Here is a 24,737-nt window from a genome sequence, read left to right on the forward strand (position 1 = left end):
TAAAGCACTTCTGTTCAGATCTTGCTGAACCTCAGAACTCCGAACATCCCAGTTTATCTGTTTCACGTGATGGTCAGCTCCTAAATTCAGGTGAAAAAACTAACCTCAGAAATTCACTCCGACTAACCTCCTGACATTTTCAAGGTCATGCAGACTTAAGCATTGGACAAATGTTTCATGGGAGAAGTTCAGTTGCCGGTGCAAAAACTCAATTTGTGTCTCATCCAGCTACTGTACATCAGCTGGCCAACTTGACTTTAAGTCAATTATCTGCCAAACATGTTTTTTATTGTTGTCATAAAACTCTTCCGCAGTTTTTCACAAAGTTCATCACTTTATAAGCTGTAAATGTTGAAAACTCCTGAAACAGGGAAGCCTGCAGTGGAAAAGCTATGTGTCAATGTACTAACCTGTGCAGATATTTTATAAATTTGTTTCCCTGTGTTTGGTGAAGCTCGGTGAAGAATGTGTAAAATCTCTCTCAGTGTTTAACAAGGCACATCTTTTTAATACCACAAGAAAACACTGAGATATGCAAGGCTGTAAAGTTGAAAAAACAAGCATGTGGGGTTTTATATCAATAACTTTATGAGATCCAAGTTTATTACAACTCACTGTGCACTTTGAAACAAGGAACACCCTTATCTGTAATGAAGGTCTGCTCCATTGCAACTCTAAACTGCTAGTCTCCATGAAAGACCTATATTATTAGTTTTGTGTGTTTTGGTACAGTAATTCTTCAGTGTCATGTACACATTATCCACACTGACCCAGAAATACCGTGCATGATCAGACCAAATTTACGGAGAGCATGCGTCACATACAGCATCACATGATTGTTCTTTATGTGCAAAGAAATCACTACGATTGCATAATAAAACATTTTATGTCAGACATAGAAGTATGTAAATTTACATGTTTGTAATTTACAGGTGTTTTAATTAATCTGAGTTTTAAGTAAAGTGCAAGTTTAGCCTACTCATTTGTTGTGATTGAAAACTAAACTAATAGGAAGATGAAGATTAGGTATTTTTAAAGTAGTATGAACCTTCGCCTGTCTCGCATGAAGAACTTTCATGAATACTGTTACCATCACACTTTTATCCATAACATCTTACATTTGCGCCCACAGACAAAACTGGAACATTTAGTGAAGCACCTTACTGGAGAGGACAACAGCAGCATCACACCTGATGCTTGAACCTTCCAGCTACCAACAGTAAGACGTCTGGCGGAGCTTTAAGTGCTACCCTCCGCAGCAGATGTCCAGACCAGCTCTACCATACCGGGTCGTGAGCCTGTTCTGGTGTCACTACTACACCAGTACAACCGATGGAAACTGGAATCTTGATGGAAAAGGATCGTGAAAGGATCACTTCAGTTTGCTTTCGCGGGTTATACTTCGCTTTTGCGCAGTTCGGTGCATTTTAACACGTCCATACGCATTGGTCGCAAGGAAAATACTGGAAACGTCACACCTAGACATGCCGAGACTCGCCCGGCCGCTCCTGTGGCAACCCGCCGGAGTCCCCAGCCTCGCTCACAGGCGGAAGTGACGTCGGGCGAGGCTGCTCCCTGCTGGTTGCCGGGGGGCTCGCGGCGCTGTGCACGCTAGCAGCCGGGCATGACGGTGGGAGACGTGTAGCAGGGCTGTTGTGTGCTCAAAAGCGCTGGCTTCCAGGAGCCATGTCGCTCTTGTCCTTGTCAAGTAGGCTGGGAGGCAGAGACGGTTTACAGGCACTGATCCGGGGCTTCACGGCTCTGCATAGCGGAGGCCGCCGGGCTGCGCGGCTCCAGCAGGTCGGTGCGCCGGTGGGAGCCGGGTCGGTCTCGGCGAGGTCCCGCGGCTTTCCGGGCACAAGACCTCTGTGCACGTCCTCTGTCAGCGGCCGGGACATGACCAGCTCGCTTTGGGCACTTTACAATGAGACCAAAAAGCAGACGGAAGGTGAGATTGCATTGCAACTTTTGTCTAAAGCGAAGTGAAGCATAAACTGTATACTGGAGAGGAAGCGGTATGACGATTACCTTCTGAAACAAAACCAGCTCAGCGGATGTGCCTGCAAATTAAAACTGTAGGCAGACCCCCGATTTATGAATGTGTTAGATTGGGAGCGATCAGGGGCTCACATTCACAGACGGCTCTCCGGACAGATATCACTCCGGGGGTATGCCTTGACGGAGTGAAGTCTGGTTTTTATTGATCATATTCATGTGTTTTATACATGCACGTGTTATCTGACAGCTTGATCTCACTACATCATGTATTTGAAGAGCCTGGTACTCGCAACAGTGTCCCCGCTGACGCAGGCCAGAGAGTATTAACGACCGCTGGTGCCGTGCAGGGGCTGTACTGTGGCTGGGGTCCGGGGCTCCCGAGGCTTCGCCTCGCTCATTAGCTTGCTGGCGTCCTCGCCCTCATTAAGCAGCGGCAAGGTCTGATTCACGCATTGTGAATGTTGTTTGACTGGCAGCATCATGCCATCATGTGGCCGTGGCCAGCGGTATGTGCACAGCTCGCCGCGGGGAATGTGGGGATCCGCTGAGTATCGGCAAAGGACGAAAGAACTGTTCACAAGCGCTGCTCAAGAAACCTCTCGACAAGAGCCGCTGATGGTAACCCAGAGCACTTTCCTGTCTCCGAAGGACATGTCGCCTCATGAGTAATTCATGTCGAAATCGTTTGCTTGTGTTTCTGACAGGTGTCCATGGAGTGAAATGTTTTTTTTTTAGATGTTTTACCACAGACTGTATTAAAAAAATACATTATGTGGAAATCGTTGCTTAAGGTACAAGTTGACTTCATCTCAGAGAGTGCATTCCGGTGTTGCTCAATGTGTGAAGTAGTTAAGAGAGGGCAGAACAGAAATCCTAAGGAGAACAAGGAGAAACGGCTTCTCATGACCCCCCTCGGAGTCCTCACTCATCACACAAAACCAGACCTTGGGTTGTGCAGTAACGTCTTGTGTGTAAGAACACTTTTCTTGCCCAGGGATCACAAATCTTTTGACTTGTAGGAGGGGACCCACTTCACAAATACAGAGATTAATTCAGCTAACCTTTCAAAGATACTGCACTGCCGTAACAAAAAACCCATAGTTTAAATCTTCAGAACTGTAGAAACAGGTTCTGTTGTAAGCAATGAGCTCTGTGGAGTATAAGGTTTGTCCTTAATTCATTTTATCTTTGTCCTATTTAATTACTCTTGCAGAAAAGCAAGATAAATGCAGTACTGTATTGTATGACTTTCATTATAATAAACTGTTGGATTCCGTTTTTTTTCTTGATTATTCCAGATTTAATCCCAGCTATTGCACGTAATTTCCTAAACCCAGATGCTATCTTTGCCAACAACGAGATGAGCCTAGAAGACATCGAAATCTATGGCTTTGACTATGACTACACCTTGGCTTTCTACTCCAGCCACCTGCACACACTGATATTTAACATAGCCAGAGACATCCTCATTCAGGAGCACAGGGTAAGTGTGTGCTTCCCTCTGTTTGACGTTTCGTGCTTCTAGAAAAATGGTTTTCCATGATTTTAGGTCTAGCAGGGAACAGTGTTGTTTGGTGTGAAGGTCATTTGATCTCCACTGTTGTCTCTCCCTGTGTTTTTAAGGCTTTTCACTATAGTCATGTGCGCTGAGTTTTGTTATTTTGATCAGTATGAACTTAGTGTTTCAACTTTCACAACTCACACTTTCAGGGTTGAGACTTCTGATCCATGCATATCCGTATGATCTCGGATTCGTACATCCATCCCCTTTCCAACGGCTCCAGTCAGTTCAGTGTTGCGGGGGAGCTGGAGCCTATCCCAGCAAGCAACAGGCACAAGGCAGGATACACCCTGGATGGGACGCCAGTCCATCGCAGGGCAGATACACAGGCACACATGTGCTCACATTAGAGCTCGTTTTTCCAGAAGCTTGTGGGATGAAACTTGTGGGATGGAGCAGTCAGGGGAAAGCCACACAGAACCGGTGGCGAAAAGGCTCCATGTAGACTGCACGCCAGGTCTGAAATTGAACCCAGGGTGAGGCAGCAATGCTCAGCAATGCCACCATTGAGGGTCATCTTGATTGAATTTTTCTCAGACAAGCTAGGTAATGTAACAGACTTGACCTTTTTCTTCCAACACAGACATTGTAAGAAAAAAAAGGTCTTAAAAGCTCAAATTCCAACATTCTTTTTCACTTACGAAGTGAATCCAGAGAACATCTTCAGTATCAACAGTGAAATACGAGCCTGATGTCACAAATTTAACAACAGCCATGTTGTTGAAACCGATACCTTGGATTCTTTCAAGAAAAACCCAGATAAGATCCTTGGATGTTAATAATTATTAATATTGTTATTATTAACTATTAACTACCAAATGGGCTGAATAGGCTGAATGACTTAATTGTGTTTGTTAGTCCTGAAAGTCTTTACAAAGCCAAATCTTAAGGTTTTTTTTTAACCTTTTTTTCTCCTAGTATCCAGAGGGCCTGCGGGAATACGACTATATTCCTGATTTTGTTATCAGGGGTCTTCATTATGATGTGCAGAAGGTAAGGACTGACACATATGATCTAAAGTGCATATGACCCTTCTTGATTGGGTGGTCTAGTTTTGCCCACCATGGAACATGCTTGTCTTAATAAATAATACATTATAAAGTGATTATTGGCCATATACAATTTCTTGCATTAGGAATTTGTATTTTCGCAGACCTCAGCTTGCTCTCCATGAGACACACAGACAGGGAGAGAAGCTGGGGGTCAGAGCGCAGGGTCAGTCATTTATACAGCACCCCTGGAGGAGTTGGGGTTAAGGGCCTTGCTCAGGGGCCCAACGGAGTAGGAATCCTCTGCTGGCTGCGGGATACTAACCAGTAACATTCCAGCCACAGGCGCAGATCCTGAGCCACAGAGCCACCACTCCGCCCTTAAAGGTTCATGCGAGCATGCGGTGAGCCTGCTGATAAATATCCTTGCCCATGCCTCTGCCCCTGTTCAAAAGAATCACATATAAATAGGCAGTGCAGTTAGACTTGTGACTCGTGACCGCTGAACACAGCCCGGTGAGAATGTAGTGCTTTAGACTTGGGGGTTCAAACTATTTAATAGGTCAAAACCCATCACAGTTGTAATGACTAGTATCTAGATCAGGAGTTTTAAACTCTGTTCTTGGAGGGCCTGTTGTCACCTGGTTTTTGTTCCAGAATAAGTAGTCAATTAACAGTTAACCTACTTATTTTGTTTGTCAGATTATTTAAAAAGTCATTAAGAGCAAAAAAAAAAGATATTCACTCAAGGTACAGTTATCTGTCACACTCCTCTTGAAGTCTGGTCAAGGTTTTTGCAATGATGCAGTTTATCAAGTAATTAAACCCATTGTTTAACTGTGATCTCAGGTGCAGTAATATGTAGAAGACCGTAGTCCCTTCAGGGGCTGAGTTTGAGACCTATGATCAAGAGTAAAGATTTAAAGCGACAGAAGTAAAAGTGACAGCCTGAGAGTCGTGCACAGCCTTCAGTTCTGCAGTTACTCCATTTGTAGATCAGTTTCTCCAGGGCTCCACAAGTAGGACAGTTGTCTTCAGCTCCCCACCTCGAATTCTCTTGACCAAAGATTGTGGACCTGACTCTTCCTCCATATTTCAGATATGTGACTGTGGGGCACAGGCTGCTTTATAAGTCAGAGGAAGAAGGTGCTGTTGAGACCCAGCGTGAGACGTATCCTGGGACTGTGGCTCTCAAAAATAATTCACCCCCTTGGACTTTTTCACATTTTATTGTGTTGCAATATGGAATCGTAATGTTTATTTGTTTTTTTTGCGATGAAAGGACATAAAACAGTCCATAATGTCAAAGGGAAAACAAAATTCCACAGATCTTCCTAAATTAGTTATAAATGTAAATCAGAAAACAACTGATTGCATAAGTATTCACCCCCCCCCCCCACCCCTTGAGTCAATATTACAGCCATGAATCTTCTTGAAAAAATCTCTACCAGGTTTGCACATCTGGACACTGCAGTTTTTGCCCATTCTACCGAGCAAAGTTGCTCGGGCTCTTTTAGGTTGGATGGGGACCAGTGGTGAACAGCATTTTTGATCTATTGCCACAGATTCTCCATGGGATTGAGGTCTGGGCTTTGACTGGGCCACCCCAGAACATTGACTTTTGTTTTTATTCCACTACAGTGGGGCTTTGGCTGCAAGATGAATCTTCTCCTAAGTCCCTGGTCTCTTGCAGACAACAGCATGCTTTCCTTCTGGATTTCTTTGAACTTTGCTGCATCCATTTTGCCTTCAAAAATCTTCTAGGCCCTGATGCAGCGGAGCATCTTCATAGCATGAAGCTGCCCCCACTGTCCTTCACAGGAGGGACGGAGTTGTCAGGATGTTGTTGACCGTCTCACTTGCCCCAAGCAAAGTGCTTAGTGTTGATACCTAAAGGGGCAATTTTGGTCTCTTTAGACCATAGAATCTTCTCCCACTTGGTCTCGGAGTCTCTTGCGTACCTTCTGGCAAACACGAGCCAAGATCTGTTGTGTGGTTTTTTTTTTTCCAACAATGGCTTTTGTTGTGACACTGTGCCACAAAGACTGGATTTGTGAAGCACCCAGGTCATTATGTCGAGTGCAAACCCAGCTGTGCGAGACTGTTATTCTTTTACAGTTGTAATAGGCCTCTTGGTGGCCTCCTGAATAGTGCCCTTCTTGCCCTCAGTTTTTGAAGATGCCCTGTTCTGCGCAGACTCACAGCTGTGCCATATTTTCTCCATTTCTCTTGTCATGGACTTTACTGTGCTTTCGATTATATTTGCTACCTTGGAAATGATCTTGTACCATTCTCCCGATATGTGCTTTTTAACAACACAATCCTACATTTACGGTAAATGTTCCTTTGTCTTCATAATGTAGTTTTTGTTGGCTTTATAGTGTTTTGTAGATAGAGGAGTTTATTTGCCATATGTTCATGTACAGTGGGTTTCTTATTTGCTATGCTCTCTCAGGAACAGTCAAATAAGTGGCAACAAATCCCAATAAAATCCCATTATGATTCCATATTGTAACACAATAAAATGTAACAAAGTCCAAGGGGGTGAATACTTATGAGTACTACTTATAAGCCATTGCATTTCTCAGGGCTGCTTTTGGGTGCTATTATTCCTTATTTACTTGGAATCTCTATGAATAAGCCAGAACAATATCTGACTTTCTATTGCATCACTGTTGTTTTGTCTTAGGCTTTGCTGATGAAGATCGATGCCTTTCATTACATCCAGTTAGGAACTGTGTACAGGTATGTATGGGTGTGTGCTGCTGTGTGATGGGCTTTACCCCAGCTCTGCTCCTGTCCTCATGTCCTCAGTAATCTGAGGGAAGGTCAGGGATATAAGAATCAGTGTAGTAAACCTCCCTCAGGTACCCAGTGTCGTGGGCTGTAACTCGATTTGTCATCAGCAGGTTCAGAAATCTGTGTGCAATGATGCTAGTTACTCAGCAGTTCAATCCTTTTCTCATGCCAGTACAGCAAGCAGATATTTTTGGGGAAATGCATGTGAAGCCTGAAAGTGTTTTAATTTTTTTTCTCAGTTTTTGAGAAATCAGTAGTAATTCAGCACATTACCAGTATCTTTTGCCTTTTTTAATACGTTGTGCTCTTTCACAAATCTTTAATTCTCCCTGAACCGTCTCAGGCTCCTGTTAGGTTCGTATAATCATCAGATTTTTCTCCATCATGATGGAAAAGGTGGCATGTGCACTACAGGACTGGTGTACTGCACTATGAAGCCCCCAGTATTGCACAAAGAGGCTGCTTGCATGGCCTTAGGAAGGTTTAAAATGAACTGATACAACCCCGGGAGCTTCCTTCAATTCAACACAGTATACAGTACAGTAGGTGTATTGCTTAAAACAAACTGCAAACAATTTCTGAGCCACATACCATAGCACTCTGTGATAAGTGGGATAGATAGATAAGACTTTATTAATCTCGTAGGGAAATTGATGTGTTACAGTTGAGGAACAGGCGTACTCTGACTCAAAACCTTCTTCTTCAGAAAAGCCTTTACTTAACTGGTTCCATTCTTCACCCCTCTGCTCTTCTTAATACCATCTTCCACGGTCTCCTCTATTATTATTGTTGTATTGTTGTAATTATAATTGTGTCCTATCTTGTGAAATTTTCTTATTTATTGTTGTAGTCTTCTTATTTATTGTTATTGTCATCCTGTAAAGCGCTTTGAGAAGCCACCTTTAAAGGCGCTATATAAAATAAAGTTTATTTATTATTATTATTATTATTATTATTATTATTATTACTCTGCCTCATGAATTGGTAAGGAGTCAATTAAGTTCTTGTTACTGTCATAGTTTAATTCTTATTTTAAGCTGGTTTGCCTGTGAAATGTGAATCCATTAACACGTATTACTCTTATCCTTTTGAGAAAACGCCATTATTTGCCTACGATCCCATGGCTCCTGGAGTCAAAACTAAAATGTTCCTGTTTGTCTCTCTGCGGGTGCTTATTTGTGCTGTAGGTGAGATTAGATTAGATAAGAAGGTATTTCTCATTTCATGCTGGTTCTCTTTGTGACACCTGCCTTCTCTGCGAGAGTGTTAATGGCGGAATGATAGAAGGGAGCTTGAGGGCTCTGAGCACTTGTCAGCTGCTGTAAACAGCGATGTGAAAGAGTCCTGTTCTCTCCAGAGGGCTGCACCCCGTGTCGGATAAGGAGGTCGTCGCCATGTACGAAGGCTCCCATGTGCCCCTGGAGCAGATGAGCGATTTCTACGGCAAGGTGAGTCTGTCAGCTGTCCTGCCCTCATGGCTGGGCGGACATCCGTTTGACCGTGGCACACTGGAGAGAAGGAGAGCGTCTTCATTACCCCCGAGGGGCAGTTTGCTCACAATTCAATTTGTACTTCTGCTGTCAGTAATTCGAGATCTCGGCACAGAAAGTTCAAAATTAAATCAGTTGAGGATTTCATTATTAATTTTAAGTTATTTCTTCTACAGTTTGCTTGAGTACTTAGAATTTTTTTATATTCATATTTAATATGTCGTAGTCCGAAATGTCTTGTATTTAGTGTTCCATGAGTTCGGCATCTATTTTCTAAAAATAACCTGCCTTTCAAAGCCAGTTACCTCTCGTTGTGAATTCATTGGGTCCCAGTATGCTTAGCAGGTTTATCCATTGTCCTCCGGGAAAAGAATGTTTCTCTCATTAACTTTATTTTAAATATTGTAGTTGTGATTCTACAATATACTTAGTACCCTTTCTATTGAAGAGAATGTTGTCAGGATGTCTTGTTCGACATCGGGTGAAAACAGTGCGGTAACATACATGCAGGACTGAGATCTGGGCTCTGGGATCTTTGTCGCTTCTAAACTGAGCTTAATGGATGAGGCAGAACTCACAGTGGCGCAGAAGTGAGGGGAATAGCAGATCCCTGTGTCTAACATTAGAAGACTGACCGTAAGAAGCAATAGGAGGTCGACAGTAAAAAAGCAGTATAAAAATAAAGGGTGAGAATGCCCTGCATGTCCATTATTTTACACCTGCCGTGAAAGAGGGCAGATCTTTACAGATTATTACAATATGAGCAATCATTTTCTTTTATCTGGAAATATGGGAAAAAAGATTAATACATTTTAATGACGGTATTTCCCAGAATAAATGTACTTCATGGTGACTCTGAGCTGGTCGGGGAGCTATATCTGTAAATTGCCGGGAGAGTTCAGCCCCTAAGGGGAGAGGGTGTTGAGTCTGAGCTGCGTTTGACGGGAGGTTTTAGACCTGCCGTCCTGTCAGTGAAAGGTCAGCGTGGTGATATATGAGGCTGTAGCCAAGGCAGGATTTGAAAGGAGGTATGGTCATGTCGGGGGATTAGAGTTGGTATGTGGAGAGGTAACAGCTGCATGAGCAGGGAAAGCGTCCCCTTGGCCTTTGTGACGGAAGTGATTGTGCAATCAGACAACCACTCTGCGGCCCTCGCGTTTACTGCTTGTGTGGAATGAAGAAACTAATCAGTTGAATATGGAAATAGACAGAATGACACTGGGACTTAGAATATCCACGAGCAGTAATGTGAGCAATAAGCAAACAGTGCTCTATATACTGTACGGTATGTATGGTTTTAGACAATAAAGGATATGGATTCTGGATATTTCTTACGTGCTCTGCCATTTATTCAATAGACGCTTTCTCGCAAGATGAGAATGCCACCGCTTCGGTGTGGACATTTGTTGCCATTTAGTGGGATGCGTTGGGATGATGTGGCATCTGGGGCTCAGAGACCAGGGAACAGCCCCTGCTTGTCCAGGCTGCCTGAGAACAAGGGGACAGAATCCCACACGATGGTATCTGCAGCTGGTCTCGGTGCCGGATTTCCCATCAGGCCCTGCAGGCACAGTGCCTAGGGCCTACGAAGGAGGGAGACACTAGTGACTCACGAGAAACAAACTGAAACAACCCGCTTGCGATTCGACTCAAGGTGCTCCAGATCAATCACCATACAGTATCTAGCGGCTGTTCTAGAAACTAGAAGTATCGAAGTGACGGTCACTCGACTCACTCCATCAATCAGGTGGTCTAGCATGAGAATAGTTTAAAGTGCATCATGTCAATCAGCGTCATTCAATTGGTGTTCACCACTCTTTTTGCACATTTCAGAGTGAAAGTGCCCAGGGCCTACGAACACCTAAATCTGGCCTTGGCTGGTCTTGATTCTAAAACACATGCTGCAGACCAGACCACAGCAAACCCCTGGTTGATCAGTGCTGTCGTGACCAATGTTAGCCAGTGGAATTCATTTACATATGTAATGCCTATTCAGTAAATGTCAGACTGCATGCAATCAATACAGATTTTAACATTTTCCCAACAACCTTTTGAATTTGTTATGAGATCCATTGGATGCTCAGATTATCATGCTCACAATTATGCTATTCACATTAGTCTGGTCACTCATTATTTTAACTCATTTTACTTCAGAGGTTTTCTCTGTAAGAATGTTTCTTATGAATAACATACAGTTTAATAATGAGCAGTCCCAGTCTTTAAGAGTTAAGAGGTATGAAGGAGTATTTTTCAAAACATCATCTAATCTAAAAACAGGTACAAATAGTTTGATACTTTACACGCTTTTACTTTGATTTAGCATTTTTGGTTTAATATATACTGCTTCATAGTTTATAATGAGTTAGTTCTCACTTTAATGTGCTTTGGCGCAGCAAGCAACAGCCAACCTGCCATAATGTTTAGACAGTATAGGGGCGTACCAGCTTTGTGGTGGGATCAATAGAATCGCTTGGGAGACGCAGTCAAGTCAAGTTCAAGTTTGTCATTATACTCATATGCAGGTATATGGTATAACGAAATGCTATTTAGCTAGCTCTCAGATGATAAGTAGTACAAAAAAAACAACAATACAATTGTATAATAAAAGAAAGACAGAGACAACGGGCAGTGTGCAAAAGCAACAACAGGCAATGTGCAAAACAACAAAAGGTAACAGGTAATGTGCAAAAACAACATCAGATGTGCAAAAACATGCAGCAACAGAATGAAATAAAAGGATAGAATATTATAGGGCGTGAGCTTCTTGACATGTAAGGTACCCAGCCCTTACTAAGACAGGTACACAGACAGGTACCCTTCAACTCCCCTCGTCTCTCACTTATTAAATACGACCTTAAAACCTTTATTATCTTAGGCTGTGCCTTGTGTTTATATAGTATAACATCTAAAATAAAATCAAGAAAACCAGAACAGAGTAAGCTACCGTGTCCTAAAAAAAGAGCTTCATTATGTGGAATTTGTAAATAAAACATTTTAAATCATTTTTAAAACCCAAAAAATCACAAATCTTAACATTTGGTAAAAGGATTAAACAAAACAGTCTACAATTAATAATCAACTAAAAGGTTAAATAAGGAAAAAATATCTGTACACCCACTCCCTGAGTTATGTAAGGGTTTGGTTCCTGAAGTCTTTATGTCACCATAATCTTACGTAATTTGGAAGCAACTATTTCTTGGCTGTTGTGTGAACACTTAGAGTGAATCATCATTCATGATATTGCAGAGATTTTCTCTTATTTTCCCCTCTGTGTCTGTGAGGGATGGAGAAGCAGGAAAGCAGTTGTGCGGGCTCATAGGGTTAATATGTGTGTGCTGCTCATGTTGGGGGTAGAGAGGAGAGATACCACTGCTCAGTCTATGACCTGGAGAGAGAAAGCAAGAATCCCAGTGATGCAGGGAGTGATGAATAAGTCATGTTCCCATGCTTACGGAAAATTCGTTTTTATATTATGTCGTTTTGAGTTACACGGAAGGAATCTGTCAGAAATCCATCTGCCATGTAATTCAAGAACTTTGTGTAATTTGAATTTTTGACCAAAAATATAATTAATCCAGACAGCTGCAGGCAGTTTTGAAAGCTTCTAAGCATGTCCCTGCCCATTCAAATAAACGAAGGGTCAAGTATATGATGATACCCACCTCGCTAGGAGTTCATTGGCCAAATAGCTTTTTGAAGAAGAGATGGCGATGTTAGCTGTCCGAGGTCTCGTCAAGTATTACTGCAACATGGGAGGTGCCGGTCTGAAGCAGATCTAGGAGTGTTGTAGCTTGACAGGCTACAGGTGAATTCATGTAGTGGTTCCTGTGGCAGTGGTTGTTTTGAAGTCTTAGAAGTAAAATGGCAGACAGGCAGCCTTGATCGATGAAATAGGATCCCCTTTCGACATTAACTGCATAGTCAGGAGTTGGGAGCTCACTGTTCTGAGTAGGAGCAGCATGTGAAGCACGTCATTTTGCAAAACATTTTAAAATCACTACAGGCTTCTCCTACTTGTAATCTGAAGTCTGCAGTTACTGTGGTAATAGCTCCAGCGATTGACCCGCTCTTTTGTTTTTAAGTTGACGGTTGTCTTGAAAAGTATTAAATCCATAGGTTTCAGCTGTGAAATGCCTGTCCTGCTCTGCTGAACCACAGGCTAGGGGCACAGGGCTGATGATGTGGGCTGCCTGGTTTCGTGTCGAGCCAGGAGTTCCCCTGCTGACTCCAGCTCCTGTAGCTCAGGGGGCAGAGGGCCAGTTCAGTGGTTTCTCATTCCCCAGGGACTCGGTGGGCTCTGCTTAATTGTTCAGGGCTCGCCTGTTCCCAGCACAGAGACCTTCACTGGGTGAGCCATTTCTGGCCCTCGACACTAGATAGTGGCATGAGAAACTGCACCAGTGTTCAGTGATTGGCCTCACTGACTGAGTCCGGGTGGTTGTGGACATCTTGACGACATGATGTTGCTCAACAGATGGTGAAGAGACTCATTATTTATCGTCTGTTGGTGTTCTCCAGCTCTCTTGTGTAAGCTGATCGTTCATCTAAGGCTCTAAAACAAGTGTGTCTGCTGTGTAGGGAAGGTTTGAAAATGAAAACTGGAAGATGACAATAAAACAGAATCATTGGCAGTAGCAATATAGCTATCGTTTAGGAGGATTTTACTGGTCTACAGAGATCTGGATGGAGTACTAACACATAGAAGACATGATGTATGGATGGATTAATGCCCAAACTAATTTATTTCCCTTTTCTTTTAATTAATGTTAGCATGCCCAAATGGGTTGGGCAACCAGTTGACCTTGGACCCCTAGAGTTTTGTTTTCTCCTTTTTTCTCCCTTTTGGTTCCTCTCCTCCATTTGTCCTCTGGTCTTTTCTGTTATGTATTCACATGTATGGTCACCTGCATTGTTAAGCACCTTGGGGCAACCTTGTTGTGAAAGGTGCTATATAAAAATAAATTGAATAGAATTGCTTCAGTTTAATTATATTTGTCTGTTGCAGAGTTCCCACGGCCACACCATGAAACAGTTCATGGACATCTTCTCCCTGCCTGAGATGACTCTGCTCTCTTGCGTCAACGATTACTTCATGAAGCACAACATCGACTACGAGCCTGTCCACCTCTATAAGGATGTCAAGGTGCTAAACTGTGGGAGACACATTCTCTGTGACAGATTTCTTCAGTGACATTAGAGTAGCAGAAAAATCTTCTCATCTTTGTTTTCATAGCCCTGTGCTGAACTGTTATATTTTTAGCACAGGAGCCTTTCGGATAGATAGATACTTATTGATCCCGTGAGGGATTTATTTGTAGTAGAAAAGTACTGCCTGGCACCACCACCTGCTTGGACACCACACCCTCTTTTTACATTTTTATGGTGAAAACTGCCAGAGTTTCCGCATCTGGGAGCAAAGTTGACCTTCACTTAATTAGGAAATGAATTTGACTCCTCTTCAAATAAGCAGGTCATACATGCTCTCGCATTTCACATCAGCTGTGTGAGTAATCCTGTAGCAGACAGCTTCTTCCCTTGCAGTCTGGCCTCTGCAGGCCCTGAGACTGAGACGCGTATCTGAACGTCCTTCAGTGAGATTGCGTGTTAACATCCTCTGATCTGAGACTTGTCCATTGCCTGCATCTTGCCAATGAGCACACGGACTGTCACTTTACAATCTGCATGTCTGTGCTCTTTGTCATCCTGATGTTCATTGTGTCTGGCCAATAGCATACAAATCCCAAACCACACCAGATGCCTGGTATATTCAGCAATATCATTGCAATTCAGATGATCTTTTTTTATACATTTCATGGAAATATATTCTCAGTTTATGAATTTAAAAGATCATTTGGTACAAAAGTGCTTCATCTGTCTTGTTTCTACATTTTATACACTACGCTTTCAGTAACCTGCCGGTCAGTCGTGCTGTGGTGGTTTTTGTTAGTTCACATACAAGCTGTGGGAGATGGTAGGGTTGTGCTGCATGTTCAGTTCTCTGCCCTGTGTGACTCAGCAGCTGGCAGTGTTGCTCTGGCTGATGCCATTTTGTTTCCCTTCTGCTGACCAGGAGGCGATTGGAGATGTCCATGTGAAAGGCATCATGTACCGGGCTGTGGAAGCAGATATTGGTAACGTCATGTTAGGGGGTGGAAGAACTGGGATTGGGATCTGGGATTGTTCTCCCGGAGCTGGAAACAGCAGCGGGTGACACTGGGGCTTTGGGCCTGTAGAACGTGTGTGAGCTATGGCAATATAGCCATATTTTTTTTTAAACAAAAATCAGTTTATAAAATTTATGCTGAAGGGGGAACTTTTGAGAATTTCAGAGTCTGGTATCTTAAAAGTGTTGTTGTCTGTTTTTTTTTTTTGTGACCTGTAAAATCCTCGATGGATCCCTCAGCCTTTAGGGATGTGAGGGGCAGGATACACTTGCAGTATGTGGGCCTAGTGAGTGGCTTTCCCTGTCGGAGCTCAGTTTGAGCTCTGTGGTCGCAGGCTCAAGCCCAGGCCAAAGTCGCTAGCCGGCTGGGACCGAGATGGCCCAAATCAGAGTGTGCAATAGGCTCTGAGCGACACAGGACACAGAACTCCTGAGGTGACCAAGCGTTTGTAGGTGAAGGATGTGCCTCTCCTCCAATTGGAGGTGATTTTCCTTGTGCCCCTGTGACGTGGTGAAAGATGATTGGCCCACAGGTGGGTGGGAGGAGTCTGACTCCACCTCCTCACTCTCTCCTGCCTGCTTGTTGCTGTGAACAGAGACCTGAACAACACGCAATTGGTCATTTCAACATGTAATATAAACAGTTTGTATTCCTTTAAAAAAAAAATCAGTTTATAGTAGTGGTACACTTGGCTTTACATGTTTTTAACAGTGATGTTCATTCAGTGCCCTCTGTGTACAGGGATAATAAGAAAGATGGACACGACTTTTCTTAAGGCTTTAAGGCTCTGCATTTAAAATTCTGCAGTCGACCTCTTATTCTGCCTTTGTACTTTTTGTAGAATGCTCTTATGAAGCTGAACATCCAAATGTTGTTTTTAGGAGGTTTTGCTGTTTGCTGGTACAGGGTTGTTGCATAACTGGCTTTGTCCCTCTGTTTAGAAAAGTACATCTGCTATGGTGAGCAGACCCATGCTGTTTTGAGCAAGCTGTCAGAGAACGGGAAGAAGATGTTTCTGATAACTAACAGTCCTTTCGACTTTGTGTAAGTGTAAAGTTTATGCCTGTTGTGTTATAACTTGATGAGATGTTTGTTTGAGGTATTTCACTTGCTTATCCTTAACAGACCCTTGCATGGCTGTTTGTGGAAGCAACATGAAACCAGTGTTGTATTGCGTGACATATTTCTTAATTGAATTGATCATATATTTACTTAAATGTGAGTTTTAAAAAAACTGTTGATTTTACAGACATTTGTGTGGATATTTCCCATGCTTTGCGGTGAATTAAATAGAATTAAATTAAACCAAAATCTTGCAGAAGTTAGAAGCTGCTGTAGGTAGCTCTTGTCTGAGCTGTGCACGAGCAGGCATGCTGTGTCTATGGGTGTGTTCTGTAGATTCCGCACTTCCTGACTGGTTGTCGGAGAGGTGACAGGCTGCATCTCTGCCCCACCCTGTTCATGAAACTTTTCTTGTGTTGTTTCCTAGGGACAGAGGCATGAACTACATCGTGGGGAAGGACTGGAGAGACCTCTTTGATGTCGTCATCGTACAGGCAGACAAGCCTGGCTTTTTCAATGACAGGAGGAAGTAAGTGTGTGACTAGATTTTACACCAATGTGGAGATCTCTTCAGTTCTAAAATGGAGCAGTTCCTTTCATCTATTGAAGTATCATGTAGTTAAGCAAGAATAAAAAATGTTGTTTAGGAGGAAGCTGTCTACACTGCACAATTCGGAATCAAGGGGCAAACAGGGAGTGGGAGCGAGGAACTGGTATTCAAGTCCCTGGACAGTCCTCTGGTCACGTTCAGTCACGGGCCTCTCTGCATCCAGCTTCTCTCCTCCCTGCGGACCCCAGTCCGCTCCTCCTGGAGTGCTTGCTCCCAGAGAAGCTCTTCCCTTGCGGAAATCACTCACTTTCGCAGGCTTTGGCTTGTGACCAGCGATTTGAGCGAGTATGAAAGCAAACCCGCAAGCTGCTGTCAGGGCGCCTTCCAAAAGAATTACATACGTTTTTCATCGTAAAAAATCAATATGGAAAAAAACGTAAGAAAGCCTAAAATCTTTCCGTAATGCTGTCTATTTTGAAGTGTTTTATTTTTGGTGAAGTAAATGCTCCATTTTACAGCTGCAGGGCTACTGAAGGAACCTATTGTTTAAGACGCTGCAGTGATTGCAGTTACAGTTATTATGATAAATAACATATTACGACAGCATAGATCTGGGAAACGGCACATTCTCTCGGTTTGCATAAACCGATTTTGCACGGAAAATTACGTAGAGTTGAAGTTGTCAAGTACAGTTTCATTGCCAGTAGTTATATATTTTTTTGCATCCGGGGTTATTTTCTCAAAATATCCATTGAACTGGTTATTCTTTCAAACAAACTAGTTTCCCTTATACATTTCCATAAACTTGTAAAAGATCCAATCCGTCCAACCTTTCCAAGAAAAGCTGTGACAGATTCACAAAGCGGGGTGCCTTAATCTGGGGTTCCACTGCACTTCTGCCCATTGTCCCGTACGCTGCGGGTCCTGTGTAACGATGACGGTACCCTTGCAGGCCGTTCCGGAGGGTGACGGATAAAGGGGTGCTCTTGTGGGACAGGATTCACCGTCTGGAGAAGGGACAGATTTACAAACAGGTGAGACCCCCTCTGCTGTCGCCGTGCTCCTTGAGATGCACCACGCCAAGGAGATCGCCCGACTCGGGCCAAACCAAAATGAAATACGTCTGTACAGAAGAGAGGCAACAGCAGTTTGCCAGTTCGTCTTTGGAAATGTAATTGTACTCGGTTTATTTCTCGATTTCTTTTTTTGATCTACACAATTGTTATACGGCTTCGTAAATAGTTTGTGGGAATATGTTGCTTAATTTTCAGTGCTTTGGCAAGCAGCATGCAATCCTCTGCATTGCAGTAAGAGTTTGCCCTTTGTAAATCATCCCTTTACCGCTTGGAAATCATGCATTTAATTCAGATTTAATGCATGAGCTGGAGCTTCATTGCAGTAATGAAGATTTACTCCAAGACGTTCAAGACCTCAGATTTCTAGCCTGTTAACTACATGTACCTGACAGTGGATTAGTCCTTGCTGATTATATTTGTGTTTTCAGCTTTGCTCCTCGGGTCCTTTTCAGTTTCCTGAACTGTCTCCTCTCCCTGCAGGGCAACCTGTATGAGTTTCTGAGGCTGACAGGCTGGAGAGGATCCAAAGTGCTGTATTTTGGGGATCACATCTACAGTGATCTGGCCGTAAGTGCAGATCGTTTATGATTTCTGTATTTATTGTATGAAATATTGTATTGCTCTTGAATAAAACTGTAACATTATTGTATTAGTTCAGGTGGGTAGCTGCGTCAGCATGCGTAGGCTGCAAAGGAACAAGTAATAGGTTTATTCCATGCTGAAAAGAGAAGAAAGAAAACAAAACGTTTCGGCCGTGGAACCTTCTTCAGGTGTGCACACCTGAAGAAGGCTCCACGGCCGAAACGTTGTGTTTTCTATCTTCTTTTTTTCAGCATGGAATAAACCTATATTATTGTATTAGTTTGAATGACATTTTCTCTATTTGTCCCATTAATTGCATCCATTTTTTATGTTAGTTCTCGCGACAGTGAAAGCCTGCTTTAATAAGATCAGGTTTTTAGCAATGACAGCAGGGTCCAACCAATTCATTTCTGGGTTTGTGATTGTGAGCTGACAGGAGATGCCTGTAACTGCCGCTGCACGAGGGGGTGTAGAGTCAGGGAAAGGGTGTCCTGAGAGCTCTGTTGCCCTCACTTCCAGGACCTGACTCTGAAGCACGGCTGGAGGACTGGCGCCATCATCCCGGAGCTCCGGCAGGAGATCAAGATCATGAACACGGAGGAGTACGTTCACACGGTGACATGGCTGCAGGGCCTCACTGTGCTGCTGGAGCACATGCAGGTCAGTACAGCTGCAGGGCAGCTGGTGGGTGCAGGCTGGTGCTTTAAACACGCCCAGAAAAGAAGGGAAAAAGTAACTGGCTAAAAGAAATCCATCCCCTCTGTCGATGGGTTTGTTTTCTTAGTAAAGGTGCCGTGCGGGATTACTGCTGGCTTCATGCCACGTTGGCATTTTTCAATTTTTCTTCTCAAAGAGATCAAAACGTCTCCTGTAGCCTCTTCTTGCAGGAAAAGGCCCATTGAAAAGGCCCATTAAAATGACCTGGCGGTAAGACGTTCTCCCCAGCTGCTCCAGGGGCACTGTATAAATGTCTGGCCCTGCGCTCTGACCCCCAGCTTCTCTCCCTGTCTGTGTGTCTCATGGAGAGCAAGCTGGGGTCTGCGAAAAGACAAATTCCTAATGCAAGAAAATTGTATATGACCAATAAAGTCATCTTGTCTTATCTTAGTAGAGGGAGTCTTATGGAAAGAATGAAGCCTCTACTTTGGCTTCATTCAAGAAATGGCTGGATAAGATCTTTGGATCAATTAACCACTGCCTACCTAACGGCCTTGATAGGCCAAGTGTGATCCTCTCTTTTCTTAACCATTTTTATGCTCTTAAGTACAGTCAGATTACGTTTTGCTAGCGAAAGGACTTTGACAGCGTTATCAGATACCTTTTCTCATCTTCAGAACTGAATTTGCTCCACATTTTAGTATTGTTTGATAAAAAAAATCTGTCCAAAAATAAAGGGTTCAAGGATTTGTACGCGACTGATTTCGAAACGTCCTTTTAGATGTTTGGGAGATGTATCGCACAGTGAGTGCTCTGCTTTCTTTACTCTCTCAGAAAGAGAGTAAAGAGTATTATTGAAGATGTTACATCGTTAAAACTAAGAGATCTGTTAATTAAGCACTCAGCGTTATTTCTGCTTAGTGCTTTAGGCATACAGTACGAGACGGGTAAGTGCTGTAGAGATTGACTGGTCTGGTAATGATGTTGTACAGACCAGCAGGGAAACTGGTAATCTTGTAGAGTTTATTGGCTTTGGCCAAACCAAGAAAGGGAAGATGGGTCTAAACTGTTGTTCAGCCAAAGCAAACATTTTATTATTGGAAGAACATGATGGCGCAATGTTGGAAAGGTCAATCTTTAGTCACACAGGTGTACACAGGCAAGCTTGTCTTTGCTGTGAGAAACATTTCTCATTGAGGATTTTTGTCTCAGCATCACAAATCACGATGCACTAAATTAAAAATCCCTAGAATAAAGTGAATAAAGTCAGCCTCATTCACTTCGCCTCATCAGTTATTGGCTTCAGAAAAAGGTAGTTTCAAATTGCAGAAATCTTTGACATTTTTACATTTTTATTTATTAAATCATTGCTGCAGCTCAGTTTATATAGTGAGTGGATTTAAGTTTGTGTATTTAATTTAAGCCTCCTGTGTGTTTGTACTCGGAGACCTCTGCTTCATGATTAGTGCAGAGATCCTTCTCTTCATTGATTCTGTTCTGAGGGAATCAGGCTCCACACCTCTTATGTCAGAAATTGGTCCTGAAAATCTGCACCAGTGAAAGATACTGCACAGGATCAAGTCACCTGAAATTGATTTTATGGGCTGGAACATTCTGGCAGAGTATTGCCATGAAACCTTGACCTCATTCCAAGAACTGCTCTCCTGTTTTTATTCTTGAGATACAGATGAAAAAGACCAGCATAGCCTGCAGAATACAGGGAACTAGAATCACATTTTCGGCATGTCTTAGTGTAAAGAAATAACAAATAATTTAGGTATTATTTAGATATCTTGTTTAAAATCAGCCCAGGCTGTAACTGGCATTATTTGAAGTAGCGCTATTTGTTGTTCAGCGTTAAATACCGTTTGTTGAGTTATGTGAATATTCACAGCCAAGGAAGAAAGCTGTTTTTGAGAGGTAAATGTCTCTTAGCCCAAAAGTGGTTCTGTCCCTTAAGTTACTGAGCAGTGTTGTATGTTAAGTGGATCTTCATATCGACTCCACATAAACTGTACGTCAACCCTAGTTTGACTGTTGATGTTCCTGAAGTCAGTCTTAGTACTCGGGTCAGGAGGCATGAGGTCATTTTGGACCTGAACCTTGCATCTGAAGCTCATGTTGGCAGTCTTATGAAGATGTTGCAAATATGAAAAAACATAAATATATACATTAACATCCATACACCTGATATAAAGGATACGTGTGCTAAAACGCTATAGTGCGCTATCCTCATTAAGAATATTGTGTAAAGTCTACAATTACAAAGAAGATATTGCTGCTCTGGAATCAGTCCAGAGAAAAGTAAACAGACACATTCTAGGGCTTAAGGGAATGACCTGCTCAAGCTCAAGCTTTTTAGTCCTAATCAGAGACTACTAGAAGAGTGCAGGATCCAGGTATTCAGAATCCTCAAAGGCACTGACAAATTCAGCCCAGCGGAGGGATAAACAGTGAAACATAAACCAGAGGACACCAGTGGAAACTATGTGGAAGAGCGTTTATATCTGAAAATAGAGGGCTCTTCTCTGCCCAAGGGCTTATGGGCATCTGGAACAGCTACCCAGCCACATTCTTGAAGCTGAAATCCTGGCTTCATTGAATAAACCACTGGATGAGATCTTCAGATCAGTCTGGTGTTAACTACAAAACCAGCTAGATGGCCAAATGGTCTAATCTGTCTGCTTCAGAACAGCTAATGCCTGCTCTTGCTTTTTACAGGTGTCCTTACTGTACTGAAGTGTGTGCTGGTGTTTCCAAACTAATTCTTAACTTGCAGCACTTTCATTACTCAGTCCAGATTTTAAACAAAACTAAAAATGCAGAGCAGTTATCGGATTTAACTTCCTTGCACTGGATTCCAGATTAAAATTCAGAATAGAGCTACATACCTCTAAGGGCTTGAATAGTCTCTAAACTATATCAGTTCCTGTTAACACACCAACACATCCTGTGTGCTCTGCCAACTGGTCTTCTTCCAGTTCTCAGAACTAGGTTCTGAACACTGGTAGAGCAGCTAATTACGTTAGCACTTTCAAATCCCATGTCAACACTCATTTTTATCCTCTAGTTTGCAGTTGTTTTATTTGCCATTTTAATTTTTGTATATCCGTCTCTATAATTAGACTGTACAGTGTACAGTGCTTTGTGCTGATGTACTGTGAAGGGCACTATCTGACATTATTATTTGCCTTTGCTCCAAGGTGCACAGAGATGCTGAGTCACAGATGGTCTTGCAGGAGTGGATCAAGGAGAGAGAAGCTATGAGGTGATTGAGGCTGAGACTCATGGAAGAACTTGGTAGAGTTTATAGCTCATGAAGTGACTTTTTATATCCTGTCAACTACAGTCTGAGCTGGGATACAGTGCTGAGAAACAGTGTATTACCAAAAGGGTTTGTATTTAATAATTCAGTGTTTTTGAGATGCTGTAGTCTGTGAAAGTGGTTAAATGGTTAACAAATAAACAGGTACTACAGTACGTCTGAACAGCCCTGCCCTTTATAATGGTCAGAAACTTTGTGAGTTTGGTCTGCCAATCTTGTAAGCACAGGGAAGCAAGATAAATAAAAGAAAAATATTTAAGGACTGCTCTAGTTTAATTACTGTGGGGAAAACTACACCAAGCATCTGTGTGTGTTTCGCTCCCATGCACAGGAACTAAAAACTTAACGTCCGAGACACTCTTGACTGTCTTTTAAGGGGGAAGTGAGGAAAATTTCTACCAACAGATATAAGTGTTGACATTCCATATTCGGCCATTTATAGGCAGTTATCGGTACAGACAGCACTTAAACTAAACAGACCTGCCTTCATTGGACTTTTGGCAGGTCGAGGACGAAGGACATCTTCAACCCTCAGTTCGGGAGCCTCTTCAGGACTTCCCACAACCCCACGTACTTCTCCCGGCGCCTCTCCAGGTTTGCGGACATCTACATGGCCTCCCTCAGCTGCCTGCTCAACTACAACCTGCACCACACTTTCTTCCCCTGCCGCACCCCTCTGCAGCACGAGGCCCCGGTCTGGCCTGGCCAGATGGGCGCCGGCTTCTTCAAGACGCCATGCCTGGCAGAGGTGGCCCAGGCCAAGTAGAGACAGGACAGGCTGGGAGACGGTCATGGTGTTGCCAAGCCTGTACCCTCAAGCTGTGCTTGGACAGGCCGGGAGAGAGAAGAGCCGTCCATTAACATCTTGTGCAGGTCGCTGTAGTGCTTCCTTTTCCGTAGTGTGGCTACTTGCTGTGCTCTTGAAGCCTTGTGCCTGTTTGCATGTTGTGGCTTTTAAATATAACGCAACAGCTCTGTAGAACCAGCTCACCTTCTCGATAGGCTGGATAACGGACTTTGACTCCTTGTTTCCACTGTAAATGGGTCCGAAAAATCACGCTATGTGGAAATCCATCTCAGAGGATGGAGGCCACATGATTAGATTTATCCCTGTTGTGTCTGACAATCTTTACATGAAGGAAAGATGAAGCTTGCAGGGGCTAATCAGTTTTTTTGAGAACACATGAAAGAAAATGGTGACTTAACAGGAGGTGAAAGTCACTGGGATAGACAACACAGAAACTAAATCTTGCTTCTTTCCTGAATCTAATGCTTTGCCTTCTGTGTTTGACTCAACAAACAGCCGCACTGTTTTCACTGCTGGGGTGAAAAAGGCCATGTTTTGCACAGGGAGAAACAGGGCTGTACTCCTTTATTCTCTTAGACTTGTATTTCTTACTTTAAACATGCTACATTCAGGCTATTAAAACAGAATGTAAAATATGTTATTTTTATAAGGAAGAGGTAGATCATTTGCCTATTTACATTTTTATTGTTTTATTTAATGACTGAAATGTGTTTGGAGTTTGAATTTTATGTGCATTGTATATGCTGCAAAGGCGAATCACACATTTTACATCTTAATATACACAGCGTGGGCATGTACAGTACTGTATAACGGTAATGTTTTATTTACATGAAGATGATTTTAATTAAAATATACAGTAAATTAGCCCCCAAACCTCTATGAAACATGCCTTTACTATTTTAGTACCTTGGTTTATGGTGGATTATCAATGTGTATGCTGTTTTGATTACATTCTGCATGGACTGTATTATATAAGATGTTGTCAACGTATAGTCACAGCAAAGCCTTCATTCTCCTGACATTCTGCTGCGTTTCCTGTTCACAGAATGCTTGTCGGGTCTGTTAGCTTTGTATGATTTAATCATTCAGAATTCTGTATTATAAATAAATTACGGGTTGATTAGATAACTGCTGTTGTGTGGCAGAGAGGTTTATTCTTCTGCCTTGCGTTATTAATTTAATTAGCCCTCCTCGCCCAGTCAGTGTCGTTCTCTGTCCTGGCAGCAGTGTCTGAGCCTCTGGGCCGCCCCGAGATGAGGTTGGTCTTACCCCTCTGGTGACATGTGGTTGCTGTAGCGATCCTGCTCAGTCTGAGAGGATCCACGGGTGCTTGAATGAAGAGCCTGTGATGCGAAGATAACTGAACGACCTGAACGCCTCTAAGTCAGAATCTCCCCCCACAAAGGCCACAAGGTGCTTCTTTCAGCAGACAGTGGGTTGGGCTCAGACGGGATGGTGCGCGTTGGCGAGGAGAGTTGTTCTTGTGTCCCTTTCCTATATTCAGTTAAAGATCATTTACAACCCATGGTTGTAACAGCAGGTGGCACAGAAGTGCAGTGGTTAGTATTGCTGCCTTTCTGTGCTGGCGCCCTGGGTTCAATTGTGGACATGGGGAGCTATCTGTGTGGAGTTCACATGTTCTCCCCGTGTTTGCGTGGGTTTCCCACGGGTGGTCC

The 24,737-nt window shown here is 43.0% G+C and overlaps 1 protein-coding gene across 1 annotated transcript; it reads left to right on the plus strand.

The window, feature by feature from the left end:
• Positions 1-1,536: 1,536 nt before the first annotated feature.
• nt5dc3 (5'-nucleotidase domain containing 3) lies at positions 1,537-24,189 on the plus strand. Its single transcript, XM_015351973.2, has 14 exons — positions 1,537-1,948; positions 3,297-3,481; positions 4,478-4,552; positions 7,238-7,293; positions 8,705-8,795; positions 13,843-13,980; positions 14,908-14,968; positions 15,943-16,045; positions 16,491-16,592; positions 17,566-17,647; positions 18,170-18,256; positions 18,791-18,931; positions 22,132-22,196; positions 22,758-24,189. The coding sequence occupies exons 1-14, from the start codon at positions 1,687-1,689 to the stop codon at positions 23,017-23,019; spliced, it is 1,710 nt and encodes a 569-aa protein (XP_015207459.2). The 5' UTR covers positions 1,537-1,686; the 3' UTR covers positions 23,020-24,189.
• Positions 24,190-24,737: the final 548 nt, after the last annotated feature.

This window comes from Lepisosteus oculatus, chromosome 7 (genome assembly GCF_040954835.1).
Source record: "Lepisosteus oculatus isolate fLepOcu1 chromosome 7, fLepOcu1.hap2, whole genome shotgun sequence".
Lineage (NCBI taxonomy): Eukaryota > Metazoa > Chordata > Actinopteri > Semionotiformes > Lepisosteidae > Lepisosteus > Lepisosteus oculatus.